This window comes from Oryctolagus cuniculus, chromosome 12, assembly GCF_964237555.1.
Source record: "Oryctolagus cuniculus chromosome 12, mOryCun1.1, whole genome shotgun sequence".
Taxonomy (NCBI): Eukaryota; Metazoa; Chordata; class Mammalia; order Lagomorpha; family Leporidae; genus Oryctolagus; species Oryctolagus cuniculus.
In genome coordinates, this window is record NC_091443.1 from 63,069,393 (window position 1) to 63,095,100 (window position 25,708).

A 25,708-nucleotide genomic window follows, 5' to 3' on the forward strand; every position below is an offset into this window, starting at 1 on the left:
TCTCTGCCTCTGTGTTGCCCTCTCTGTAACTCTGACTTTCAAATAGATTAGTAAATCTAAAAATAAAAAGCTTTCCCAGATTATTCAGCTTCCCCATGGTACTTTACTTCTGAATTTCTTAAATTTTCACACAGACTAGTTTGTTCCTTTGTGTTGCAAGTAATTTTGTAGGAAGGATCTGAAGCAGAGGAGAAATGCAAGGCCATGTTACGAAGTTTTGCCATTGCATTCAAGGATGCTATGAATAATAGGTAACAATAGACCAGACACCTGAAAGTGATTTGGATGGTGTAGTTTTTTAAAAAATAATTATTAAAATAACACATATAAAATTTACCATCTTGGGGCTGGCATTTGGCGCAACAGTTAAGTTTCTGCTTGGAACGCTTGCATCCTATGTTGGAGTGACTGGTTCGAGACCCAGCTACTCTACTTGCTATTCACCCTCCTGCTTGTGTGCATCCTAAGAGAAGTAGGCAATGGCTTAAGTGCTTAGGTTCTTGTCACCCTTGTGAAAGACTCAGATTGCGTTCCAGGCTCCTTCCAGCCTTCAGCCTAGCCCAGCCTCAGCTGTTGTGGGGATTTGGGGAACAAATTAACAGATGGGAGATGTGTGTGTCTGCCTGTCTGTTTCAAATACAAATAAATAAGTAATTTTTAAAGATTTGCCATCATAACCATTTTTAAATGTACAGTTCAGTAGTGTTAAGTATATTCACACTATTGTGTAAGAGAAAATTGTGTAACATTTTCAGTTAGCTTCCTAGATCTCATCCTCACTGCTGTTTATCCTCACTTCATGGGTTTACATGGGGCTGTCATTGATCCTCATGCTTCAGCTTCTGGATCTGGGAACCAAAAATTAGCAGCTGTGTGAAATGGCTGAGAAAATCCTCAGGTTTTAATAGTCTTGCCCCTCGCTAGTGCTTTGAACAGGTGTGCTTAAGCCAGTTTATTTTGTTGGTCCTCAGTGTTAGGAGACGCCCAAGAGAAGCACATTGGACCAAGCTGCAGGTATTCCTGAGGCACCAGATGGGTGGTCCCCAGGAGCTGTGCTGAAAGAGGGTCCCCGGGGTGAGGTCAGTGTTCTCAATCCATGGGGTAGTTTAAGAGCCTGGCTGGTTTTGTTTCTTGAAGAACTGATGCTTTTCCTTTTTTTGGACAAGTTCCACATGAGTATTGCCTCCCCTTTGTTTTAGGGCTTATATGCTTTTTATATGCTTGAGAATTTGACTATTTTATAACAGTCCTGGAAGGTATCCAACTTCAGGAAGCAAATATAATTCAAACTTTATTGGTCTTCTCTCCATCACTACCTACTATTATGCTTTTTTTTTTTTTTTTTTAAAGATTTACTTATTTGTTCAAAAGGCAGAATGACAGAGGGAGAGAGATCTTCCATTTGCTGGTTCACTCCCCAAATGGCTGCAACACCCAAGGCTGGGCCAGGCCGAAGCCAGGAGCCTGGAACTCTCAGGCGACAGAGGTCCAAGCAGTTGGGCCATCCTCTGCTACCTTCCCAGGTGAATTAGCAGGGAGCTGGATGGGAAGTGGCGTAGCCATTACTCCAACTGGTGTTCACATGGGAGCCTGTGTGTCGCAGATGGTGGCTTAATCCACTGTCACAATGCCAGTTCCTATGCTGCTTTCACATCACATATTCAGTTTTCAAAACCATTTTTTTCTCTTGTAGGACTGTGTGTAGTTTGTAGCTGAGACACACTGCATTGTGCCTTCCTCTCCTTTAGTATTCTCAGCGTTTTCTGGTTACACTTTATGTTGTGCTCATTTGCCTGTGGAAATTTCAGAAATTCATTGTTTCCTCGTGCAGGTTAAGTCAGAAATTTTATCTACACTGAATTCTTTTTTTTTTTTTTTTTTTGCTGTTGTTTTAAAGATTTTACTTCATTTATTTGAAAGACATTGTTAGAGAGAGAGAGATCGATCTTCCATCCACTGGTTCACTCCCCAAGTGGCTGTAACAGCCAGCCTGAAGCTAGGAACCTGGACATCCATCTGGGTCTCCCACGTGGGGGAGAGGCCCAAGCAGTTTGGCCATCTTCCACTGCTTTCCCAGGCTCATTAGCAGGGAACTGTGTTGGAGGTGGAGCAGCCAAGGCTTGAACTGTTGAATTGGCACTTAAGTAGGATGCTGGGATCACAGGTGGTGGCTTAATCTGCCATGCCACAATGCCAGCCCTATCAACACTCAGTTCTGTGACCATTTGCCTTCTGAACAAATGAAACCCTGCCCTAACCCACCCCCAGAAACACCAGAGTTGTTACCTGTTCCTAATCAAATCCTGTTCAGACCCAGGAGTCCTTGAAGGCTATACCGATGGCTGAAACACCTCTTGCATCAAAGCCTCTCAGTCTGCTGGAGAAGTCTGGCGAATATTTTGTTGTTATCTCTGAAAGTACTGTTCATTGAGTTTAAGGTATTTTTCCTTCCCCAATGAACCTATAACAATTAAGTTTAGCTACGTATGATAGAAAATTTCAATTAGCAACAAATTATTTTTTGCAATAAAATGCTGTTCCAGCAATCTTAATGTACCCCTTATGGCCTAAAATGTCAGTCTAATTCCAGCCATCACACATGCATTCCAGCCAGCTGGAAGGAGAAAGAAATGAAGTCACGTCCCTTTCCTTTAAGATGACTTGCTGAAAATCGTATAAAACAGTTCTTTCATCTTATTGGCCAGAAATTAATCCAGTGACCACGCTTAGCCACAAAGGAGCCTAGGAAATGTATCTAGCTAAAAAGTTGAGGATTCTGTTACTAAGAAATAAAGAAGAAAGTAGATATTGGGGAACAGTTAGTATTCTCTGCTGAGAAATACCCCTAAATCCATGCTGCGTGGAGAGAAATACCACCCTGGTCATAACCTCTGTCAGCCAGGAGAGAGGCTTCAGAACCAGCCAGTGAGCCTGGTAGCTTCCAAGTCCTGCTTCTCCCACTCCGGATGGCCTTGAGGGGAACTCAAATCCTGATCAGAGCCAGTTGCTAGGTCCCTGCCTAGTCACACGTCATGGTCTGTTCATCCAAGCCATCGCCACAGGAGTCATATGCCTCATAAGGCTGAAACCTCTATGCGTCCAGAAATCTCTTCACTTAGTAGCAGAGCTCTTCTCTCTTCTCTAAAGGTTTGTTTTGGAATTATCTGTAGTGACTGCCATCGTCACTGACGTCCTGCTGGTGGCGTTCTGCTGTGGAAGTTACTGGAACCTTACACCTGCCTGGTGCACCATGGCTGATCCAACCCAGCAGTGTTTGCAGACCATGACTCTGCTTTTTAGGCCCAGGGATCTATACACCCTTGTTCCCCCTGGTGGGCCTAGGGACTGACTGACTCCTTCCCTGAGGCTTGCCAGCAATCCTTACCTGGATTCATCGTGCTCTGTTAAACATTCCTTTAGGAAAGGGTATCCTCAGAGGTGAGCATCGTGGCACAGCAGGTTAAGCCACCAACATGCTTGGGACACTTGCATCCCGTAGTAGAGTGCCTGGTTAGAATCCTGGCTATTCTATTTCCAATCTGGCTTCCTACTGTTGTGCCTGGGAGGCTGTTGATGTCTGCCTAAGTGCTTAAGTCCCTGCTACCCCTGTGGGAAACCCAGATGGAGTTCCAGGCTCTTGGCTTCAGCCTGGCCTACCCGCACTGTTGCAGGCATTTGGGGAGTGAACCAGCAGATGGAAGATCCATTTCTCCCTCCCTCCCTCCCTCCTTCTCTCCTTCTTTCTTCCCTTCCCCCCATTATTCTGCCTTTCAAATAAATAATTTTTTAAAAGATTTATTTATTTATTATTTGAAAGGCAGAATTACAGAGAGGCAGAGAGAGAGGGAGGGAGGGAGAGAGGGAGGGAGAGAGGGAGGGAGAGAGGTGGGTCTTCCATCTGCTGGTTCACTCCCCAAATGGCTGCAGTGGCCAGAGCTGCACAGATCTGAAGCTAGGAGCCAGGAGCTTCTTCCACGTCTCATGGGTGAAGGGGCCCAAGGAATTGGGCCATCTTCTGCTTTCCCAGGCCATAGCAGAGAGATGGATCGAAAGTGGAGCAGCCAGGACTGGGACTGGTGCTCATATTGGATGCTAGCCCTGCAGGCACTGGCTTTACCTGCTATACCATAGCACTGGCCCTTCAAATAAATAAGTCTTTTAAAAGGATATCTTCAGGCCGGCGCCGCGGCTCACTAGGCTAATCCTCCGCCTAGCGGCGCCGGCACACCGGGTTCTAGTCCCGGTCGGGGCGCCGGATTCTGTCCCGGTTGCCCCTCTTCCAGGCCAGCCCTCTGCTGTGGCCAGGGAGTGCAGTGGAGGATGGCCCAGGTGCTTGGGCCCCGCACCCCATGGGAGACCAGGAAAAGCACCTGGCTCCTGGCTCCTGCCATCGGATCAGCGCGGTGCGCCGGCCGCAGCGCGCCGGCCGCGGCGGCCATTGGAGGGTGAACCAACGGCAAAGGAAGACCTTTCTCTCTGTCTCTCTCTCTCACTGTCCACTCTGCCTGTCAAAAAAAAAAAAAAGGATATCTTCAACCTGATCAGCTTCTAATAGGCCAATTTCCTCAAGATGGCTTCCTGTTACAGGGACTCTGGTCATAAATCCATGGCCTGTCCCTACCCTTTATCAAGAAGGTTTGTTATATTCAGATCTACTCTTCTAGGTAAAGACAAAGGGTGGTGTCTTACACATGCAGAGATAACTCACCTCACTTGGCATATGTTATCTATGTGTTTGATGCAAGTTCTTTTTGTATTTACTCCAAGAAAGGCCTATCTGTTGGTTTGCATTTGTATTTCTGCCTGTACAGCTTGTGAAGACCACAGCTCTACTCTATCTTTGTGTTTTCACTCCTTCCAGTCACAGAGGGCCGCTCCAATTTTGTTGCCTCAAAAGCAGATCTGCTATTACTCCTAGGTGTAGTGCTTACTTTGACTTAACTCTCACATTGGGACTGTTGAGTCTTGAATGTTGTCCCTTTTTTTGTTATTGTTGTTTTTTCTTTTTTTCTTTTTCTTTTTTTTTTTTTTTAAGAAAATCTGGGACTGGGCCAGGCTGAAGCCAGGAGCCAAGAGCTTCTTCCAGGTCCCCTACATAGGTGCAGGGGCCCAAGCACTTGGCCCATCTAATGGCTTTTCCCAGGCCATTAGCAGGAGCTAAATCAGAAGTGGAGCAGCCAGGACTTGAACCAGTGCCCAAATGGGATGCTGACATTGCAAGGGACAGCTTTACCCACTGTTCCACAATGCTGGCCCCAAATGTTGTCCTTTAAAAAAGCCATCCACATGGCATTTTCCCTTGTCAACCCAGAAGGCAAGTTGAGGCACACCAAATGTGAGAATAAAGCCATGGTAAAGATGGTTGCTTAGGACAGGTATTCCTGAATGGTGGTCAGAGTAGGCTTCCACAAATTGCTTGTTACAGTTACTTTGGTTAACAAGAATAGCACAAGCTGCTGCTGGCTATTGGTTACCTCCTACTGTCCATTCCAGGAGAAATAGCAGTGAGTAGGAACATGTGCATTTTTGAGTTATTTACTATTCAAATAGTGTCATTGGGTCAGCAAGGTTTAACCAGTACTTTAAAAAAAAAAAAAAGATTTATTTATTTATTTGAAAGTCAGAGTTACACAGAGAAAGGAGAGGCAGATAGAGAGAGAGAGAGAGAGGTCTTCCATCTGATGGTTCACTCCCCAATTGGCCACAATGGCTGGAGCTGTGCCAATCTGAACCCAGAAGCCTGGAGCTTCTTCCGGGGCTTCCACGCTGATGCGGGGTCCAAGGACTTGGGCCTTCTTCTACTGCTTTCCCAGGCCAAAGCAGAGAGCTGGATTGGAAGTGGAGCAGCTGGGTCTTGGACCAGCGCCCATATGGGATGCCGGCACTTCAGGCCAGGGTGTTAACCTGCTGCACCACAGCGCCGGCCCCTTTACCCAGTACTTTTGAAGCTTAGGCGACAAAGGTTCCATAGCTCACCATTCTCTTGGCTAGGGATCCTCAGTGAGCCTCAGTCTTACTTGGTTTTAAATTCCTTTCTCACCCTTATTTTCTTACCTTTTTACTTCTTTTCAGTGATGTCAGTCAGCATGGATTTAGAGTACTTTCCTCATTTGCTGTTGTGAAATAAAGTTTTCACTGGGCACTAACAAAATGAGAAAATGAAAGAATCATGCGTCAGTGAATGTAGATTATGATCCTTCTTAGGATAAGGTTGCATGGTATTCTGAGCTTTTGTGTTTGTACTCTTGGTACAAATAGCCCTGGCTATTGCAGCTAATAGTGAACCAGCAGATGGAAGACACCACCCCACCCCACCCCGGAACTCTGACTTTCAAATACATAAATAAATCTTTAAAAAAAGAAAAAAGATTCTCTGTCTCTCCCTCTCTCTGTTACTCTTTCAATGAATACATCTTTAAAAAAAAAAAAAAAACTAAATGAAATATTTAAAGAGAATGAGGGAGGCAATAGTTTTTCATTTTCTTCTTAGCAACTAAATATTTATTATGCTAAATTCCATCTAATGCACCTACATAAAGCAATAAAAGCTGGCCTGCTCTGATTGCAAAAGATACAAGAGGCCTGGAGTCCTATTGTCCTGTCTCATACTCACTTCTTAGAGGTGCCTCTGAGAACCCCATCAGCCTTTACCCAACCTTTGCTTCCCATGTGCTCTTGTCCTAAAAGAGGAGGCTCCTGCCAAGGTTACAGTGGTCTCTGTTGGGCCCAGGATCCATCGCCTTCCACCCTCTGAAGGGTGTTTCTGCTTTGGGTCCTAATTTTGTCTGTCCTGCTCATCTTTTCTCTTTATCCTTTTTCTGTTCCTTCCTTCCTTCCTTCCTCCCTTCCTTCTTTCCTTCTTTCCTCCCTCCCTCCCTCTTGATCTCTCTTTCTTTTTTAATTTATTTGAAAGGCAGAGCTACAGAGAGAGAGAGAGAGAGAGAGAGAAATATCTTCCATCCACTGGTTCACTCCCCAAATGGCTGCAATGGCCAAAGGCAGGAGCCAAGAGACTAATCTGGGTCTCCCGGTGGGTGCAGGTTTCCAAACACTTGGACCTCTTCTGCTTTCCTAGGTGCATTAGCAGGGAGCTGGATCAGAAGTGAAGCAGCTGGAATGTGAACCAGTGTCTGCGTTGGATGTCAGCGCTGTAGTCAGGGTTTAACCTACTGTGCCACAGTGCTGGCCCCAAGTCCTGCTCTTCTGTAACTTTCCCATCCACATGGCTCATGCTCTAGTATCTCCCATTTTCAAAAAGAGCAAAGTCCTCCCTTGACTTCACACTTCTATCTCTGGTCCAATTCTTTGTCCCCCAACACCTCAACCACCTCATCATTAAAAAAAAAAAAAAAAAGTCACTTTTATTTGACAATAAGAGAGAGAGCACCCTTCCTCTGGTTTACTCCCCAAAATGCTCACATTGGCAGGGGCTGGGCCAGGCCAAAACCAGGAACTGGGAAATCAGGCCAGGTCTGATTTCTGCCTCCCAGGATCTGCTGGCATCTCTGCAAGGCCAAATGTCCTCCCCCTCTTCAGCCTTCATGAAGAGTTGTCTAGACTTGCTTGTCTACTTCCTCTTTAAGCATTCGTTCCTTAACATGTCAGTTCTGTGTTCAGTGCTCATGGAACCTGCCCTTTTGCAAAGCCAGAGTCCCCTCAGCAGTGAATGCTTTCTGCTTCAAGGAGCATTTGGGATGAGACACTTTACTTCTGGTTGCCTCCCTCACATCCCAGTATCTTTGCCAACTTCATCTCTCAAATCCACTTTCTCTCGTCTTTCTTCTCTCCCCTTCTTCCTCACCTTCTCCCTTTCTTCCTCTCTCCTCCACTCCCCCTTTCTTCCCAACACCTCCTCTTTCTCCCCATCCCACCTCCAGGCTGAATTATTATTATAATAGCTTTTGACGTCTGCTGTGCAGGTGGGGGTGACTGTTGTGTGATGATGTGTGAATGAGTGGGTCAAAGACCACAGAGTGCTTACTCCTTGCCAAGACCACATGCATAGAATTGTGTTTAACTGAAAGATCTATGGCTTTTTTTTTTTAAGATTTATTCATTTATTTGAAAATCATTATTACAGAGAGAGAGGAGGATCTCCCACATGGTTGGCAGGGGCCCAAGCACTTGGGCCATCTTCCATTGCTTTTCCCAGGCCATTAGCAGGCAGCTGTATTGGAAGTGAAGTAGCTGGGACTTGAATAAGCACTCTTGTGGGATGCTGGCATTGCAGGCTGCAGCTTTACCCACTATACTACAACACCAACCCCAATCCATAGCTTTTAACAAGGAATATTATGAAGTCACATAAAAACTGAGCTTACAGATGTTATACACATAGTTGATGAGAACATTGTTCACTAAATGATTCTGAGTGCCATATGTAAGATTCACATTATACATTTCTGGTAGAATTTAGTTTTGCTTAGTAGTATGTTGCTCCTAAAAATTCGTTTTAGCCTTTCTAAAACCTTTCTGATAAGATCTCAAGTCTCTTTTTGCCCTGGCTGCCTGGAGGTTCAGAGAAAAAAAACCAAGGCTCAATCATAGCACCTCAGGATTGGCATTGGTAAAGGAGTGGCTTATGAGGGAGATGCAGGTTTTGGAGTTGAAGTGGGCTTGATGTAGCACTGTCGCCGTGCATCTGTGGGAGAGGATCTTAAACTCTGAACCTGAGCTCTCTGTGAGCGCTGAGCACTTGGAGTGCTTCCCCTTGCAGCCTCCCATTTTTCATTATCTGCATTTGACATAAACTGCCTTAAATCCTTCTAGGGGGAAGTGAGTACAAATAAAATAAAGAACAGTAGTGTATTTGGTGAGAAGCAGTTGAATGAAAATGTGCGATTTTAGAAGAGTTAACAGATTTCTCCGTGTCAAGGATTTTCTCTTGTTATTGTCTCAATGTCCTGTGCTCAGAGCGGCTTCTCCATCCCACCACTGTGTCCCATGGCTCTGCTTTACTGTGTTGACAGCTCTCATCACCATCTGAAAGTTTTCATTTGCCTTCTAGTTTGTACTGCTTAGTTGGGATTGTGTGTCTGCCTGCATTATCCCTGCACACACACCTGTTCTAGGACAGGACCAGTGCGTTATCCACATCTCATAACATTTGCTTGAAGAGGAGCCAGGTGGAACATTTGGGTCGCTCCTTAGATAACTGTGAAAAGGAAAATGCATTCTCTTTGGCACAGAATTTGTTTTTTAAAAGTAGAGATGATCATTATCTTGAATGTTAAGAGTGACTTTCTAGAAAATTTTTTTCTTTTTCTCTTGTAGGTCAAAGAACCCCCTGAAATCAATTTAGTGTTGTACCCTCAGGGCCTAACTGGTGAAGAAGTATATGTGAAAGTGGATTTAAGGGTTAAATGCCCACCAACCTATCCAGATGTGTGAGTATTTAATATGATTTCAGTTTTCTGTTTGACAACACAGAAACAGATTGCAATTAATAGTAGTTCCTCTTCCTGCCCCCATGTCTCATAAAATTTCATTTTCTGTCACCTGTAGTTCAACAGAAGTACATCAGCAGATGTCATCATGAAACCTGTCTCATTTTACATTTGCTTATCGATGTAGAATCATCAATGCAGGTAGATACCAGTATTTGCTCAGTGACTACTTAGCTTGCTTCCGGTGTGTTTTCTGTTTATTTAATTTCTTATCACCTCAAAAGAGGGCAAATTCAGATGAGAAGGATACAGGTGTGGTGGCCACCTGACACACTTGTATACCTAGGTTTATAGCATGCCTGGACTGGAAAGCAGGGAGCCCTCTGTGCCTTGAGTGGGTGGTAGGTAGCATTGCCAGGCTTCTCCATGTGTGTTCCATATCATCATTCCCCAGATGTTTCATGAACTGGGTGAGGCGAAGAGGTTTGAACCTACTGTGTGGGGAGCCAGTGAAGGTTTTTGAGAGGGAACGTAGCAAATAAAATGCCCAGTCCAAGTCCCCGTCCTTCTGACCTATTCTGACTACGAATTTGGAGGTTCCCACACCTCCCTCTCAGCTTCAGTAATTTGCTAGAATGACTCACAGAACTCAGGAAAATACTTCACTTGACATTTGTTGGTTTATCAAGAAGAACACAACTCTGAAACAGCCATATGGAAGAGAGGCATAGAACAAGGTATGTGTGTTGGCCAGGCACATGACACCTTCCAACACCTCCATGCATTCAGAAGCTCAGAATCTCTCTGCACCCCATCATTTCAGGGTTATTATGCCGGCTTCATCGCATAGGCAAGGTTGCTTAATTGGGTCATTGGCCATTGGTGATTGAACTCAATCTCCAGCCCCTCTCTCATCTCTGGTGGTCTAGGGTGGAGCTGAAACTTCTCATCCTGTAGTCAAGGTTTGGTCTTTCTGGTGAGCAGCCCCCATCCTGAAGCTATCCAGGTTACCTCATCTACATGAAGTCTACTGTGGCTGAAAGGGGCTTGTTAGGAATAAGAGGCTCTCTCACTACTGTCACTCAGGGAATTCCAAGGGTGAGGGGAGCTCTATGCCAGGACCCAGCATGAAAGACTTAAGAACTTGAAATGTGTGTACTTTTTTAAAAAGTTATTTATTTATTTGAAGAGGGAGAGAGAAAGAATCTTCATTCTTGCTGTTTCACTCCCCCCAGTGTCTACAATGGCTAGGTCAGGCCAAAACCAGGAACCTGGAGCTCCATCTAGGTCTCCCATGTAGGTGGCAGAGGCCCAGATATTTTAGCCATCACCTTTGGTTTTCCCAAGCACATTAGCAGGGAACTGGATCAGAAGCCAACCACCCAGGACTCAAACCTTTTGCATCCATTTAGGCAATGAACCAAGGGTTGGAAGATCTTGTTTCTCTTTCTCTCTCTCTCCTTCTCTCCTTCTCTTTCACTCTGCCTTTCAAATAAATTAATTCTAAAAAAAGCTCTTGAAGTTTAATCAATTAGTATTCTGAATGGATTTTTCACCATGTAGTTAATGTTGCTAAATGAATATAATGATTGCATAATTTTTATAACAGTTGCATTAAAAAGGAGGTTTGATTTGGGAGAATATTCCTATCCTTTGAAATGGTACAAGAAATGGTACAAGAAAGCTTCCCTTTTCTGCAAGATAGTCCCAATGTCCCTGTAAGAGAGCGAATCCCGGGCAGGACAGACCTTACTGGACTCAGGCCAGTAAGGCATTTCAGTTCTTTTTTATTTATTTATTTTTTAAGATTATATATTTATTTGAAAGTCAGAGTTACAAAGAGAGGGAGAGACAGAGAGATCTTCCTTCTGCTGATTGACTACCAAGATGGCTAAGACAAGGGGCTGGACCAGGTGGTCCCACATGGGTGAGGGGCCTAAGCACTTGGGCCATCTTACACTCCTTTTCCCAGGTGCATTAGCAGGGAGCTACATTGGAAGTGTAGCAGCCGGGACACAAATCTGCACCCATATGGGATGCCAGCATTGGGGTTGGTGGCTTTACCTGCTTCACCACAATGCCAGCCCCCCACATTTCTGGTCTTTTCTCTCTGATTTCCATCTTTCCAAGTATTTAATGATTGCAGTAACCTGTCATACTGAGAGATACATATTGAGAGAATGCATAGATAGTTGAGTAGTCAAGGCTTCACTGCTCAGAAAGCTGGGTAGGAGTGATGAATCATCTCTTCAGTGAAATTACATAAATCCCATTTAGTCCTAAAGAGTTGTTATTGGATGTTCACTGGGTGGGAATAAAGGGACACCTGAGAAGTACTTGTGCAATTTCCTCAAGTAGAAAATGTGTGTTGGACAAACTCTAAGGGCTGGGGAGAGAGGGGCTTAGGCACCCCGGGAATGGGCAGGATTTGTAGAGTCCATGACTAGATTTCTACTTGTACTCAAATAGGGGAGCATTTAACCTTGCCTGCAGTCAGCATGGGTGATGGAACACAGCAGGCATGGGAATGCTCAGGAGATCACAGTGGCTCCATCCTGTCTTGCTGTTCTTGTTCTAATTTATACAAGAGCACACAAAGGAGGGCAGAGACTTCAGAATCTTTGGGAAGCTGTCCTAGCCAAGTTGATCAGCATGGGATGCTAAGCTCAAATTGAGAATCGCCATATAATGGTTAAATTACTACACCGGGGTTGGGTGCAAAGCTGAAATGATTACACATACACAAACGTGAAAAGAAACCTAGAGTTGGGGATCCCAGGATAGATCAGAAACAATAGAACTGATGTGAAATCTTAAGTCATAAAGCTGAAACAGGAGAGAAATTAGGGAGATCCCACGCAAACCAGGCAAGTCTGTGTCATCCTGGGAAGCTGGGATCCTGGCAGCCCTGACCAGACTGCTGCCTATTTCTTCCCCATAGGATCTGGTGAGTACAGCATCACCTGGAGTTACTGGGATAGTTTGAGATTCAGGGAAGCATTGCTGGTAGCATGAAGAGTATCACATGTGAGAGAGGTCTGTATAGAATCTGCAGGTTCTGAGTGTGCTTGGAACTTGGCAAATCTTCATACAGACAGACTATACTTTCTGGAGTAACTTCTTTTTGTTTTGTTTCCCCAGAGTTCCTGAAATAGAGTTAAAGAATGCCAAAGGTCTTTCAAATGAAAGTGTTAATTTGCTAAAATCCCGCCTGGAAGAACTGGCAAAAAAACACTGTGGTGAGGTAAGAGTCTTTAAACTGGGATTGACTGAGTACAGTAAACATCTCCATCCTGCTCACCAGCATTTGTCCTCCTGCCTAGAATGTGGTGTTTGTCATTGGCTTCTACAAAAGGAAACATTGTGATTTCTATTGTTAGTTTATAGGATTTATGAGTTACAAGTTGTAGATTATGTAGATAGATGGTGCTATTTGCTGCTTAAGAATTTTTCTGAAAACCATGATGTCAACTTTTTTCAAACTTTAGAACTGTCATCATGATCTGAACTTGATTCAAACCTTTTATTGGAAAATGTTTGCAGACAAGCAATTTCTAACCAAACTTTGACCTCTCCCCTTTGCATAGCAGGAGAGCTTACTGACTTCCTTCTCAGTAATTATCAGCATACTGTACCCCTTCAGTATCTCTTCTGTACCTGGGTGTTCACACTGCATTCAGCCCTATTCCTGAACGTCAGGATCTAGTTGTGTGTATGGATTTTCCTTTGGGTGGCAAACTTTCTCTGGATGGCAAGACTGGGTGACTTATGGGAACAGAGTATTCTTAAGTTTTCCTTAGGCCAGACCAATGCCTCTATTAAAGATACCGAAAGCAGCTTTCACTTTATAGGAAATAATTGAACAACTTTTCACTTGCATTCCATAACACAGTGACTAACAATGAATCAGTGAGGTGCCTCTCAGCTATTAAAATTTTGTCCACTTATATTGCTGTTTCCAAGAACTTCAGTGGTTAATGGGTATAGAAAATGATTTCAGAATAGCCTGGCTTTAAAAAAAAAAAAACAAAAAACTAGGCCTTGGGAATTATTCCAAAATTCTTTTTTGTGCACTGGGACTCCAATATCTAAGTGAAAAATAACACAGAGTTGTATTAAAAATTCAGCTACAGAGAAATGCTAATTTCCTGGATTCATATCTTGTGATTTAAATTTTTTCTTTATTTAATATTTAACTTTCTGTTTTAAGATCATTTAAATTTACATGCAGTTTTAAGAAATAAGATAGAAAGCTCATAGGTATCCTTTAATCAGTTTGCCCCCTACCTTCGTGGTAACGTTTTGGTGACACTGTAGTACAAAATCATAATCAGGATACCAATGTTGATGCAGTAAAAGTGAGGAGATGGTCTGACTCCACCCTCTCCTTCATACCTGGCAACCACTCATTTCTTCTTCGTTTCTGTAATTTTGTCACTTCAAGGATGTGATATGGGTGGGATCATTCCGTGTGTAACTTTTTGGGATTTGTTTTTTCAAGCAGCTTCATTCTCTAGGGAGTCATCTGGGTTGTTGCAGGGCCAGCGGCTGTTACTTTTTATTGCTAAGTAGTGTTCTGTGGTCTAAGTGCAGCACTGGTGATTGAACCATTCACCAGGTGAAAGACATGTAGGTGGTTTCCAGTTTGGGGCCACAACAAATACGCTGCTATAAATGTTCATATACAGGTTTGTTTGTTTTGCAAAATAAGCTTTCATTTCTCTGGAATAAATACCCAAGAGTGCAATTATAGATATGTGGTAGTTGCATGTTTAGTTTTTTTTTTTTTTTTAAGAAACTACCCCCCCCCAAAAAAAAAAAAAAAAAAAAGAAGAAGAAAGAAGACATTGCAGAGCTTTTTAAGACTTGGTGAACTAATTAACGTTCCCACCAGCATATGTGAGTGATATAGTTTCTTCACATTGCCATCATTTGATAGTGCCACTGTTTGATTTTAGCTGCTCTAAAGGATGGTTAGGGTAGTTAATTTTTTTAAAAAGATTTATTTATTCACTTAAAAGACAGAATTACAGAGAAGTAGAGGCAGAGAGAGAGAGAGAGAGAGAGAGAGGTCTTACATCCACTGGTTCACTCCCCAAATGTCTGCAATGGGTGGAGCTGGACCAACCCAAAGCCAGGAGCCAGGAGTTTCTTTTGGGTCTCCTATGTGGGTGCAGAGTCCCAAGCACTTGGACCATCTTCCTCTGCTTTCCCAGGCCATAACAGAGAGCTGGATCGAAGTGGGGCAGCCAGGTCTTGAACCAAGGCTCATATGGAATGCCGGCATTGCAAGCAGTGGCTTTACCCACTCTGCTACAGTGCCAGCCCCAGGGTAGTTAATTCTATATGTTATCTTTAGCTAGGCCTTAATACCCAGATATTTGACCAAACATTATTGTAGATGTTTCTGTGAAGTTGTATTTTAAATGAGATTAACATTTAAATCAGTAGACACTGAGGTAAGCAAATTATCTTCCCTAATGTGGGACTGCTTCCAGTCAGTTGCAGGCCTTAATAGAGCAGGACTGACCTCCCAGGGCCGGGATTGTGGTGTAGCAGGTAAACCTCCTGCTTGTGACGCCGGCATCCCATGTGGGTGCCAGTTCATGTCAAAGCTGCTACACTTCCAGTCCACCTCCCTGCTAATGGCTTGGGAAAAGCAGCAGAAGATAGCCCAAGTGGTCCATGTTGGAGAACCGAAAGAAACTCCTGGCTCCTGGCTTTGACCTAACCCAGTCCTGCCCATGGCAGCCATCTGGGGAGTGAACCAGCAGATGGAAGACCTCTCTCTCTCTCTCTCTCTTTCTCTCTCTGTTGCTCTTTCAAATAAATAAATAAATCTTAAAAAAAAAAAAAAAAAAAAAAAAGACTCACCTCCCCTGCAAAGGGGGGAATCCTACCAGAAAGCAGCCTTCAGACTTGAACTATAACATCAGTTCTTCCCTGTGTGTCCAGTCTGCCAATCTATGCCACAGTTGGGGATTTGCCAATAAATTACCCTATATATGCATAGCCTATTTGTTCTGGTTCTCTAGAGAATCTGACTGATACTTATGTGTGGTGAAAGCTTATTTTTCAATTTGCTGATGGCTAATCATTTTGGACATCTTTTACATGCTACATGCAATTTGTATATCTTCTACTGTGAACTGTCCCCATATCTTTACTCATATTTGTATTGAATCCTTTCCTTTTCTTACTGTTGAGTTTGGCATATTCTCTATATATCCTAGACGCTAAACCAACAGACCTGAAAATTAAAACCAAAACTGGAAACACCTAACTTTAAAAAAAGAATAAAGTAGGAGGAATTAACCTATTCAAATTCAAGACTCATCATATAGTTGCAGTAATCAAAACTGTATGGTGGGGCCAACGCTGTGGTGTAGTGGGCTAAGTCTCCGCCTGCGGCACCAGCATCCCATAAGGGTACCGGTTGTAGTCCTGGCTGCTCCTCTTCTGATCCAGCTCTCTTCTGTGGCCTGGGAAAGCAGTAGAAGATGGCCCAAGTGCTTGGGCCCCTGCACTCGCATGGGAGACCTGGAAGAAGCACCTGGCTCCTGGCTTCGGATCGGCACAGCTCCAGCTGTTGCGGCCATTTGGGGAGTGAACCAGCAGATAGAAGACCTTTCTGTCTCTCCCTCTCACTGTCTATAACTCTGCCTCTCAAATAAATAAATAAAATGTTAAAAAAAAAAAAAAAACTGCAGAGGGAGAGGCTCAACAGATTAGTTAAACAGAACAGAGAGCCCAGAAATAGATCCACACAAACATAGTTTTGAAACCTCAAAAGAAAGAAAATATATTTACTGATACTTTTGCTTATGTATTCTCTTTCACTCCTTCCTTAAATTTCAAGTTTCCCTCCTGGGAAATTTCTTTTGTCATTCTTTCAGGAGAGGTCTATGGGTACCACATTGCCTTAGCTTCCCTTCATCTGAGAATGTCTTGATTTTTCCTTCATTCCTGGAAAGTATTTAGGAATGCATCCTTGCTGTTAGAAGGAATGTAAATAGTTGTTAAAGACATGATAGAGGCAGGTGTTGTGGCTTAATGGGTTAAACCACAGCTTGGAATGCCACATCCCATATTGGAGTGCCTGGGGTCCAGACCAGTCCTTCGTCCACTTTAGATCCAACTTCCTGTAAAAGCACCTGAGAGGCAGCAGATGATAGCTCAAGGACTTGAGTCCCTGCCACCCATATGAGAGACTCATATGGAGTTCCTGGCTCCTGGCTCCTGGCTTCAGCCTGGCCCAGCTCTAGATTGTGGATATTTGGGAAATGAACCAGCAGATGAAAGATTCTCTCTTCCTCTTTGTCACTGCCTTTCAAGTAAATAAAAATGAATAAAATAAGCATTAAAGACATGATAATTTTGTCCACCAATGTTTATGGCAGCTTTATTCACCAAAGTGGAAATAGCCCAAGTGTCCATCAGCAGACGAATGGATAAATAAAATGAGCTGCAATGTGGATGAACCTTGAGGACACTACACTAAGTAAAACAAGCTGGTCACAAAAAGACAAATGCTGTAAGAGTCCATTTAGAAGAGTTACTCAGAAGGCAGCATGGTGGTTGCTAGAGCCAGACAAGAAAACAAAGAGTTGTTTAATAGAGAAGATGAAAAAGTCCGGGGAATGGACGCTGGAGATGGTTGCAGAGCAGTGTGAATGTACTTAACGTGACTGAATGTACACTTACTGGTTAAAATGGTAAATATTCTGGCTGGCACCACGGCTCACTAGGATAATCCTCTGCCTGCGACACCGGTATCCTGGGTTCTAGTCCCGGTTGGTGCACTGAATTCTGTCCCGGTTGCTTCTCTTCCAGTCCAGCTCTCTGCTGTGGCCCGGGAAGACAGTGAAGGATGGCCCAAGTGCTTGGGCCCTGCACCCGCATGGGAGACCAGGAGGAAGCACCTGGCTCCTGGCTTCAGATCGGCACAGCGCGCCAGCTGTAGCAGCCATCTGGGGGGTGAACAAGCAGAGGGAGGGCCTTTCTCTCTGTCTCTCTCTCACTGTCTCAATCTGCCTGTCAAAAAAAAAAAAAAAAAGGTAAATATTCTGCCATAATTATTAAAAACATGTGAAAACAAACTACATCTGAAGCATTTGCATGTAATGAGATTTGAAAGGAATATTAAACATGAGTGCACCATGCAAATCATGCTGCTTCTTTGCCTAAAATTTATTTCTATTAAGTCTAAAGTACTGGAAAGTCTAAAAATATACATAATTTTAAAAGAGTATTTTTTTTTTTAAGATTTATTTATTTGAGAGGCAAAGTTACAGACAGAGAGGAGAGACACAGAGAGGTCTTCCATCCGATGGTTCACTCCCCAGATGGCCACAACGGCCAGAGTTTAGCCAATCTGAAGCCAAAAGCCAGGAGCTTCTTCCAGGTCCCCCACATAGGTGCAGGGGCCCGAGGATTTGGGCCATCTTCTACTGCTTTCCCAGGCCATAGCAGAGAGCTGGAGCAGCCGGGACACTAACTGGTGTCCATATGGGATGCTGGCGCCACAGGCGGAGGCTTCACCTACTACGCCACAGTGCTGGCCCCAAAAGGAGTTGTTTTTATTTTTAAGTAGAAGAGAGTGTAATTATGTACTAAAATGTGGCTTAAGGATTCATTATGGTATGGTATTTACTGATATCTGACTTTTAAAATAATGAATCATTTAATTACTTTAATCGGAGTAGATACTCAAAAACAACTTGTCTTTAGGTACTTCCAATTGCTCCTGAATGATTTTTAATCATTCAGCTCTTTATCAGTCATATAAAAGTAAACTTACATGTACCCCCTGGAGTCTATTATATTTTAATTAGCAGACCGACTATTCATTAGTTCATTCAGCAAACACTTACTGGTGTCTGCTGCATAGCAGCCACTGTTCTAGCACTGGGAAACCGCAGTAAGCAAACCATTAGACCATGCTGTGATGGGAACAGACAGAAACCAGTCATATAACTACGGCCAAGCAGGCAGTCACAGCTTCTGTGAAGAAAAATCTGAGTGAGTGCTTCCAGAAAGTGGTGGTGCGGTGTGATTTTATGTAAGGAGGTCGGGAGAGGCCAGTGAGATGAGATTTGAGCAGAGGAGTGAGGCCAGACAGTGAACCCTGCGGTGTGGGGAAAGCAGGAGGCAAGAGGCACTGTAGGAAGTGGTTCTTCTTTCCATCTGGCCTGTAAATTTTGTCAGATTTACTTGTATAGAAAATACTGATGAATTAAATAGATCAGTGAAAGAAACCCTGCACACTGTGCCTGCCTTTGTTTCTCTTTAACAGAAGAGAAACTGCCTGGCTTTGCTCAGCTTTCCTTAGAAGAGCTTTTCTTAGAAGGAATAATTTGCCTCTCAGACTCTGGACTGGAGTCTCTCGGCTCTAAGTCAGAATATGCTCCTGGTGCAACAGCCTTGGTTTCTTTGTGCTTAGTCCCTGAAAGGTAGGGTACCAGGGGAACTCATGCTATTTTTTTAGGTGCTATGACTTCTGTTACTGTTTACCACTCTGTTCAGCCTCTTTGAAACTTTTAAACATGCAGTTGAAATAAGAATTTTTAAATTGCCTCACTGTAATAAAGAAAGGACTCTGCAAAAAGAGCTTGGCACTCTTTTACCTCTTTGGGGTTTGATTATCAGCCAGTGTGCAGTCTCAGAAATCTTTGTTGCATTTATTTACCAACCCAAGGCAATTTATGGCTCCTAAGGCTAGGGGAAGGTGGCTTCTTGTGTTCACATAAAGGAGTACCTAAGGTGTGTGTGTGGGGGTGTCTTTTCCTCCTGGCTCTTCCTGATTCCATCTGTGAATATTTCCCTAAGTGGAAATGAAATACTTCCTGAGGACTGGTCGTCCCTACTGGCCCATTACCAGCAGGGAGATAGTGAGTGCTGTGTGGACAAATGAAAGCTCAGTTGTTAGCAGTGAATATTCTGTGCTCCACTGTCATCATGCCATTGGTTTTCTTTTCTTTTTTTAAAGATTTTATTTATTTATTTGACAGGTAGAGTTACAGACAGTGAGAGAGAGAGACAGAGAGAAAGGTCTTCCTTCTGTTAGTTCACTCCCCAAATGGCCACAATGGCTGTAGCTGTGCCGATCCGAAGCCAGGAGCCAGGTGCTTCTTCCAGGTCTCCCATGCGGGTTCAGGGGCCCAAGCACTTGAGCCAATTTCTACTGCTATCCCAGGCCATAGCAGAAAGCTAGACTGGAAGAGGAGCAACTGAGACTAGAACCCGGCGCCCATATGGGATGCTGGCACCGCAGGCAGAGGATTAACCTAGTGCGCCATGGCGCTGGCCCCGTCCATTGGTTTTCAAGTTTGGGAAGGTATCTCTTGCTTTCATGCAGTCTTAACTATTTTATCAGACTTATTTATACAGAAATTATTTTATTGGATTTATCATGTAGAAAATGACAGTAAGTTGAGTAGACCTACCAGAAAAAAGTGAAGCCTTTGTACTTATATAGTCAGTGACTTACCTTGATAGTAGCACATTGCAATGAGGCCTTTAAAGGCTTTTTCCTGCTGTGGTTGCATCACATACCTAATTCAGGAACATGCTGATGGCATTGTAAGTTGGTCTCTGACCGCCAGCTTGTTTTGCTGTCCTCAGACCTCTCCTCCTGGGGTCCTGTCTCCCTATTATCTGGTCTCCTGTAGATGATTTTTGTTTGCATGTCTAGGTGATGATATTTGAACTGGCCTACCATGTGCAGTCATTTCTGAGCGAGCATAACAAGCCCCCACCCAAGTCTTTCCATGAAGAAATGCTGGAGAGGCGGGCACAGGAGGAGCAACAGAGGCTGCTGGAGGCTAAGCGGAAGGAGGAGGAGGAGGTGAGACACCCTTGGCTGTGTGGCCCGCCAGCCCGCAGAATGCAAGCTTCTATGTTTCTCTATCTCTCTCTTTCTCTCTGCCTACAAATTTGTCTTCACATTTTGCTCAGCATTTGATTCAAGAAATGTGGGTTCTGGGGCAGAAGTTGGCCTAGTAGTTAAGGCAGCCACACCCCATATCAGAGTGCCTGGGTTCAAGTCCTGACTCCTGACTCCAGCTGCTTGCTAATACACGCCCTAGGAAGCACCAAGTAATTGGGTTCTTGCCACCCACCTGGGAGACCTAGATTCAGTTCTTAACTCCCGGCTTTGGCCTGGCCCAGCCCCAGCTATTGCAGGCATTTGTAGAGAACAAGTGGATTGGAGCTTTGTGTGTGTGTGTTTCTCTCTGCCTCTCAAATGATTAAAAAAGAAAAGGAAATGTGGATTTTTGTGAGATGATACCCTAAGGGGAATACTATGATGGTTCCTTATAGCATGCATCAGTGCTGTCCCTTAAACCCTTAATCCAGGTCCTAAAACAAAAAGAAAAGAGAAAGGGGGCTGTTTGACCAAGCTGTGGTCTTTCTGAGCTTGTCCAACTGCACAGAAAAGCACTGCATTTGAGAGGCTGTTTTCTTATTCACAGCAAGTCTCTCATATCTAAATGAGTAGCAAAACCCAGGGATTAAAAAAAAAAACTTAAGCTGTTTTTTTTTTCATGATCACTAACGATTTGTGTGTTTTCTTTAATCTGTTTTCATAAGAGTATAAACTCCTGTTTTTTAAATCCTTTAAATCAAAGATAATATACCTTTAAATTTCCTTCTTGAGTTCAACTTTTTTTTTCTATGTAGGCCTTTATTCAACTTATTGAGGAACTTATTTTTTGGTGCAGATTGTAAACAAGAAAGCTTAAGTTATTTTTTCCTGGACATTTTCCTAATACATTCATTAAATAACCATTCTTTATTATGTGAATTATGTGATTCATAATACTTCTTTTAAGGTATTTTAAACTATTTTCCTATACTAGATTCTAATATCTGTTTTATTTAATTCATTTTTTTCTTAAGTCTCCACTACATTCTTTGAATTACTGTATCTGTATAATGGTTTAATATCTGACAAGTCAACCCTACCCTTCTTTTTTTTTTTTTTTTTAAGATTTACTTTATTTTATTTGAAAGTCAGAGTTAAACAGAGGAGAGGCACAGAGAGAGAGAGAAAGGGAGAGGGAGAGAGAGAGAGAGTTCTTCATCTGATGGTTCACTCCCCAATTGGCTGCGACAGCCTGAGCTGCGCCAATCCGAAGCCAGGAGCCAGGAGCTTCTTCCAGGTCTCCCACACTGGTGTGGGGGCCCAAGGACTTGGACCATCTTCCACTGCTTTCCCAGGCCATAGCAGAGAGCTGGATCAGAAGTGGAGCAGCCAGGTCTCGAACCGGCGCCCATATGGGATGCTGGCACTGCAGGCCAGGACATTAACCCACTGCGCCACAGCGCCAGCCCCAATCCCACCCTTCTTTAGCCCTTCATCTCCCATTGTTTTTTTCCCAGCTCTTCTCACCCCTTTATTCCTACAGATGAACTGTAGAATTGCTATCCTGAAGTCAAAACAAAGAGGCACTCTGGAGTTTAATTTTGACTGAAATTACACTCGCCATATACTCATATAGGAAGAATTGTCAGCTGACAGAACTCAGGCTTCCTACCTAGGTCTGTTTCTGCATTCATTTTTACCCCTTGCTGAGGCTTTCTGGTTTTCTCTCCATAGATACTACTGTTTCTTATAGTTACTTCTAAAAGTCCTCCCCACCCTGCTTTTTTTCCTTGAGTTTTTTTTTTTTTTAATTAATTTATTTATTTGAAAGACAGAATTACGGAGAAATACAGAGTGATCTTCCATCTACTAGTTTACTCCTCAAATGATTGCAATGGCCAGGGCTGGGCCAGGCCAAAGCCGGGAGCCAAGAGCTTGTTTGAGTCTCATATGGCTACAGGGACCCAAGCACTTGGGCCATTCTCCACTGCTTTCCCAGGCACATTTAGCAGAGAGCTGGATCAAAAGTAGAGCAGCTGGGATGTGAGCTGGCGCCTAAACAGCAGCTTAACCCACTACGCTTATACCACCTGCCTTTTCTTGAGTTCTTACGCCTGGCTCTTTGTTTGGTTTTGTTGTATTTTTTCTGCTACACTTTTTTTATCATGTGCTTATTTTAGTACTTCCTCTTCATTTTGTTACTGCTTATCTCCTGTTTAAATTGAAGAACCTGATTAGAATTTAGAGTTAATAATTCCTATTGCTGTCACTGCTTTTAAAAAAGCATGTCTTTATTAGAAGATAGTGAATGTTCAGCTAACAGTGTTGCTTTGGTATACTGCAATAGTTGGCCTATAATGTAGGGGTACGTTTTTATGTTTTGTATTATTGCTGTTATCATTTTTGGTTTCTTGGAGTTTTGATATTTACATTCTGGAATTTTAGGGGACTTATTAAAAATGGATGGAGATCAAAACACCAGTTTTAATGCTGAGAAATCTGACTGGAGAATGTGGATGAAGGTCTGTGGCAGGTGCGTGTGGTGCCTGGGCCATCACCACCCCAGTCCCAGGCATTGAGGACAGCTCAGACTGCCTCTATGAAGCCAGCCCTAAACTGCATGGTGCAGAACAGGCACGAGTGCACAGGCTTTCTGCAGATGGGAACTTCCAAAGAGGAGGACTGAGACAAGAATGGGGGAAAGTGAAATCCCAACAGTGTCGTTTTAGTAAAAGTCGCTCTACACGGGAACCTGTAGCATGGAAAGTAAATAGCCTTCCCCACACAGTCTTAAAACCTGTGTAGATGGAAATGCCTATTACAAAAGAATTCTGATGTAAACAAATGGACTGCAGAAATTCAGAAATTCATCAGATTTTCTTTCTTTCCAGAATTTAGATGATGTATAGGTTTCACAGATTGGCATTTGATGGCTATTTGCTTTATTTCAGCAACGTGAAATCCTTCATGAGATTCAGAGAAGGAAAGAAGAGATAAAAGAAGAGAAAAAAAGGAAGGAAATAGCTAAGCAGGTACTCTTAAAAATTTTGCTACACTAAAAATTTACTTTTCTTTGGTTACCTCTTCTGTTCCAGCCCCTCTTACTGTTCCCTTTTCACCCATGTTCCGAAGTTCTTAACTTTTCACATAGGTTCCAAGATTCCAAGCATTTTCATTTATAAATTCACATTCTCTTAAAACTGTAACCTGGATATCAGTTCTTAATCCAATTCATATTTGTGCATTAAATTTTTAAGTAAAATTCAATGTCATTACACTTATAAATCTTTGGCTTAAATAAGATTTGCTTTCTAAACCAAATTTATAATGATGTTTCCTTTATGACTGAGATCTAAAGTAGATTTTGCTTGTCTTCTTTAGGAACGCTTGGAAATTGCTAGTTTGTCAAACCAAAATCACACCTCCAGGAAAGACCCAGGAGGACACAGAACAGCTGCCCTTCTACATGGAGGTTCTCCAGACTTTGTAGGGAATGGTAAACATCGGGCCAACTCCTCAGGGAGGTCCAGGTACGTCCCTGGGATTTCTCATTTGGGAAGATGAAAGATGTAGCAGGATTAAAACAACTTGCAGTGAAATTTGATGGATTTTTAAGGTAACTTTGATGGAGTCTTAGTAACTTTTCCAAAGTCTATATATCTTGGGGCCAACTAAAATATCAAGATATATAGACTTTGTTATTGTGTTTTTTTTTTTTTGTTTGTTTGTTTGTTTGTTTTTTTTTTTTTTGCAGGCAGAGTTAGACAGCGAGAGAGAGAGACAGAGAGAAAGATCCTCCTTCCTCCAGTTCACCCCCAAAATGGCAGCTACGGCCGGTGCGCTGTGCCGATCCAAAGCCAGGAGCCAGGTGCCTCCCCCTGGTCTCCCATGCAGGTGCAGAGCCCAAACACCTGGGCCATCCTCCACTGCCTTCCCCGGGCCACAGCAGAGAGCTGGACTGGAAAGAGCAACTGGGACAGAACTGGTGCCCCAACCGGGACTAGAACCCGGGGTGCTGGTGCTGCAGGCAGAAGATTAGCCAAGTGAGCTGTGGCGTTGGCCTGTTATTGTTTTTTAAAGATTATTTATTTATTTGAAAGTCAGAGGTACACAGAGAGAGAAGGAGAGGAAGAGAGAGAGGTCTTCCATCTGCTGTTTCACTCCCCAATTGACCGCAACGGCTGGAATTGTGCCAATCCTAAGCTAGGAGCAAGGAGCTTCTTCCAGGTCTCCCACGCAGGTGCAGGAGCCCAAGGACTTGGGCCATTTTCTACTGTTTTCCCAGCTATAGCAGAGAGCTGGATCGGAAGTGGAGCATCCAGGACTCGAACTGGTGCCCACATGGGATGCTGGCACTGCAGGAACGGCTTTACCCACTACGCCATAGCGCCTGCCCCATGAGTTTTGAGAGAGAAACAGATTGAAAGACAGAGCTCTCATTTCTTGGTTCTCTCCCCAAATGTTCACAATTGCCAGAACTGGGCTAAACCAAAGCTGGAAGCTAAGAACTCAATCCACATCTACCAGGTGGGTAGTAGGTACCCAACTACTTGAGCCATCACCTGTGTCTCCCAGAGTGTACACAGAGAGAGAAGGAGAGGCAGAGGGTGTGTGTGTGGGGGGGTGGTTCATCCACTGGTTCACTCCCCAGATGGCTGCAGTGGCTGGAGCTGTGCCAATCTGAAACCAAGAGCCAGGAGCTTTTTTTGGTTCTCACATTTGGGTGAAGGGGCCCAAGGACTTGGGCCATCTTATACTGCTTTCCCAGGCCATAGCAGAGAGCTGGATCAGAAGTGGAGCAGATGGCGCTTGAACCAGCGCCCATATGGGATGCTGGCACTGAAGGTGGCAGCTTTACCTGCTACACCACAGCGCCTGCCCCACGAATGATTCCTTCTTGAATTTAGTTTACACGCTTTTTTGGTTAAGAAATAAAATGTCGAGGCCAACACTGTGGCGCAGCAGATTAAAGTCCCAGCCTACAGTGCTGGCATCCCATCTGGGTACTGGTTCAAGTCCCGGCTGCTCCACTAATGCTAATGTGCCTAGGAAAAGCAATGGAAGATGGCCCAACTGTTTGGGCCCCTGCCACCCACAGGGGATACCCAAAAGAAGTTCCTGGCTCCTGGCTTTGGATTGTCTTGGCTTCGGCCGTTGCAGCCATTTGGGGAATGAACCAGAGGATAGAAGACCTCTCTTTCTCTCCATCTCTCCCTCTCTCTGTAACTCCATCTTTCAAATAAATAAAATAAATGTTTTAAAAAAAGAAATAAAATGTCTGTGATACACCAAGTTACTTCATGGAATATTCTTGATTCTTTTTCTTCTTTGTTGCTATTTGTCTTTGTGGGTTGGAAAGTCAAAGGACATAAAGTGTTCTTTTTTCTTCCTTCCTTCCCCTTCCTTCTCTGTCCACCTGCCCTCCCTCCACTCCCCCCTCCTTTCTGTCCCTCCC

At 43.7% G+C, this 25,708-nt stretch overlaps 1 protein-coding gene across 6 annotated transcripts in view; it reads left to right on the plus strand.

The window, feature by feature from the left end:
* The window catches only part of EIF2AK4 (eukaryotic translation initiation factor 2 alpha kinase 4), a 117,659-nt gene that overhangs the window by 6,345 nt on the left and 85,606 nt on the right, over positions 1-25,708 (plus strand). For 2 of the 6 annotated variants that reach the window (XM_070053976.1, XM_017348150.3), the window contains exons 1-3: positions 22,699-22,786; positions 23,205-23,285; positions 23,635-23,783. Coding sequence is in view for 5 of the 6 variants with exons in the window: in XM_017348150.3 (XP_017203639.1) it covers positions 23,747-23,783 (37 nt within the window). In the remaining variant the exon portion in view is untranslated. Of the gene's footprint in view, positions 1-1,355; positions 1,524-9,273; positions 9,387-9,504; positions 9,588-12,527; positions 12,631-20,079; positions 20,233-22,698; positions 22,787-23,204; positions 23,286-23,634; positions 23,784-25,708 lie in introns of those variants that run through there. The other 4 variants (XM_070053975.1, XM_051822079.2, XM_002717985.5 and 1 more) reach the window with 4 other exon arrangements.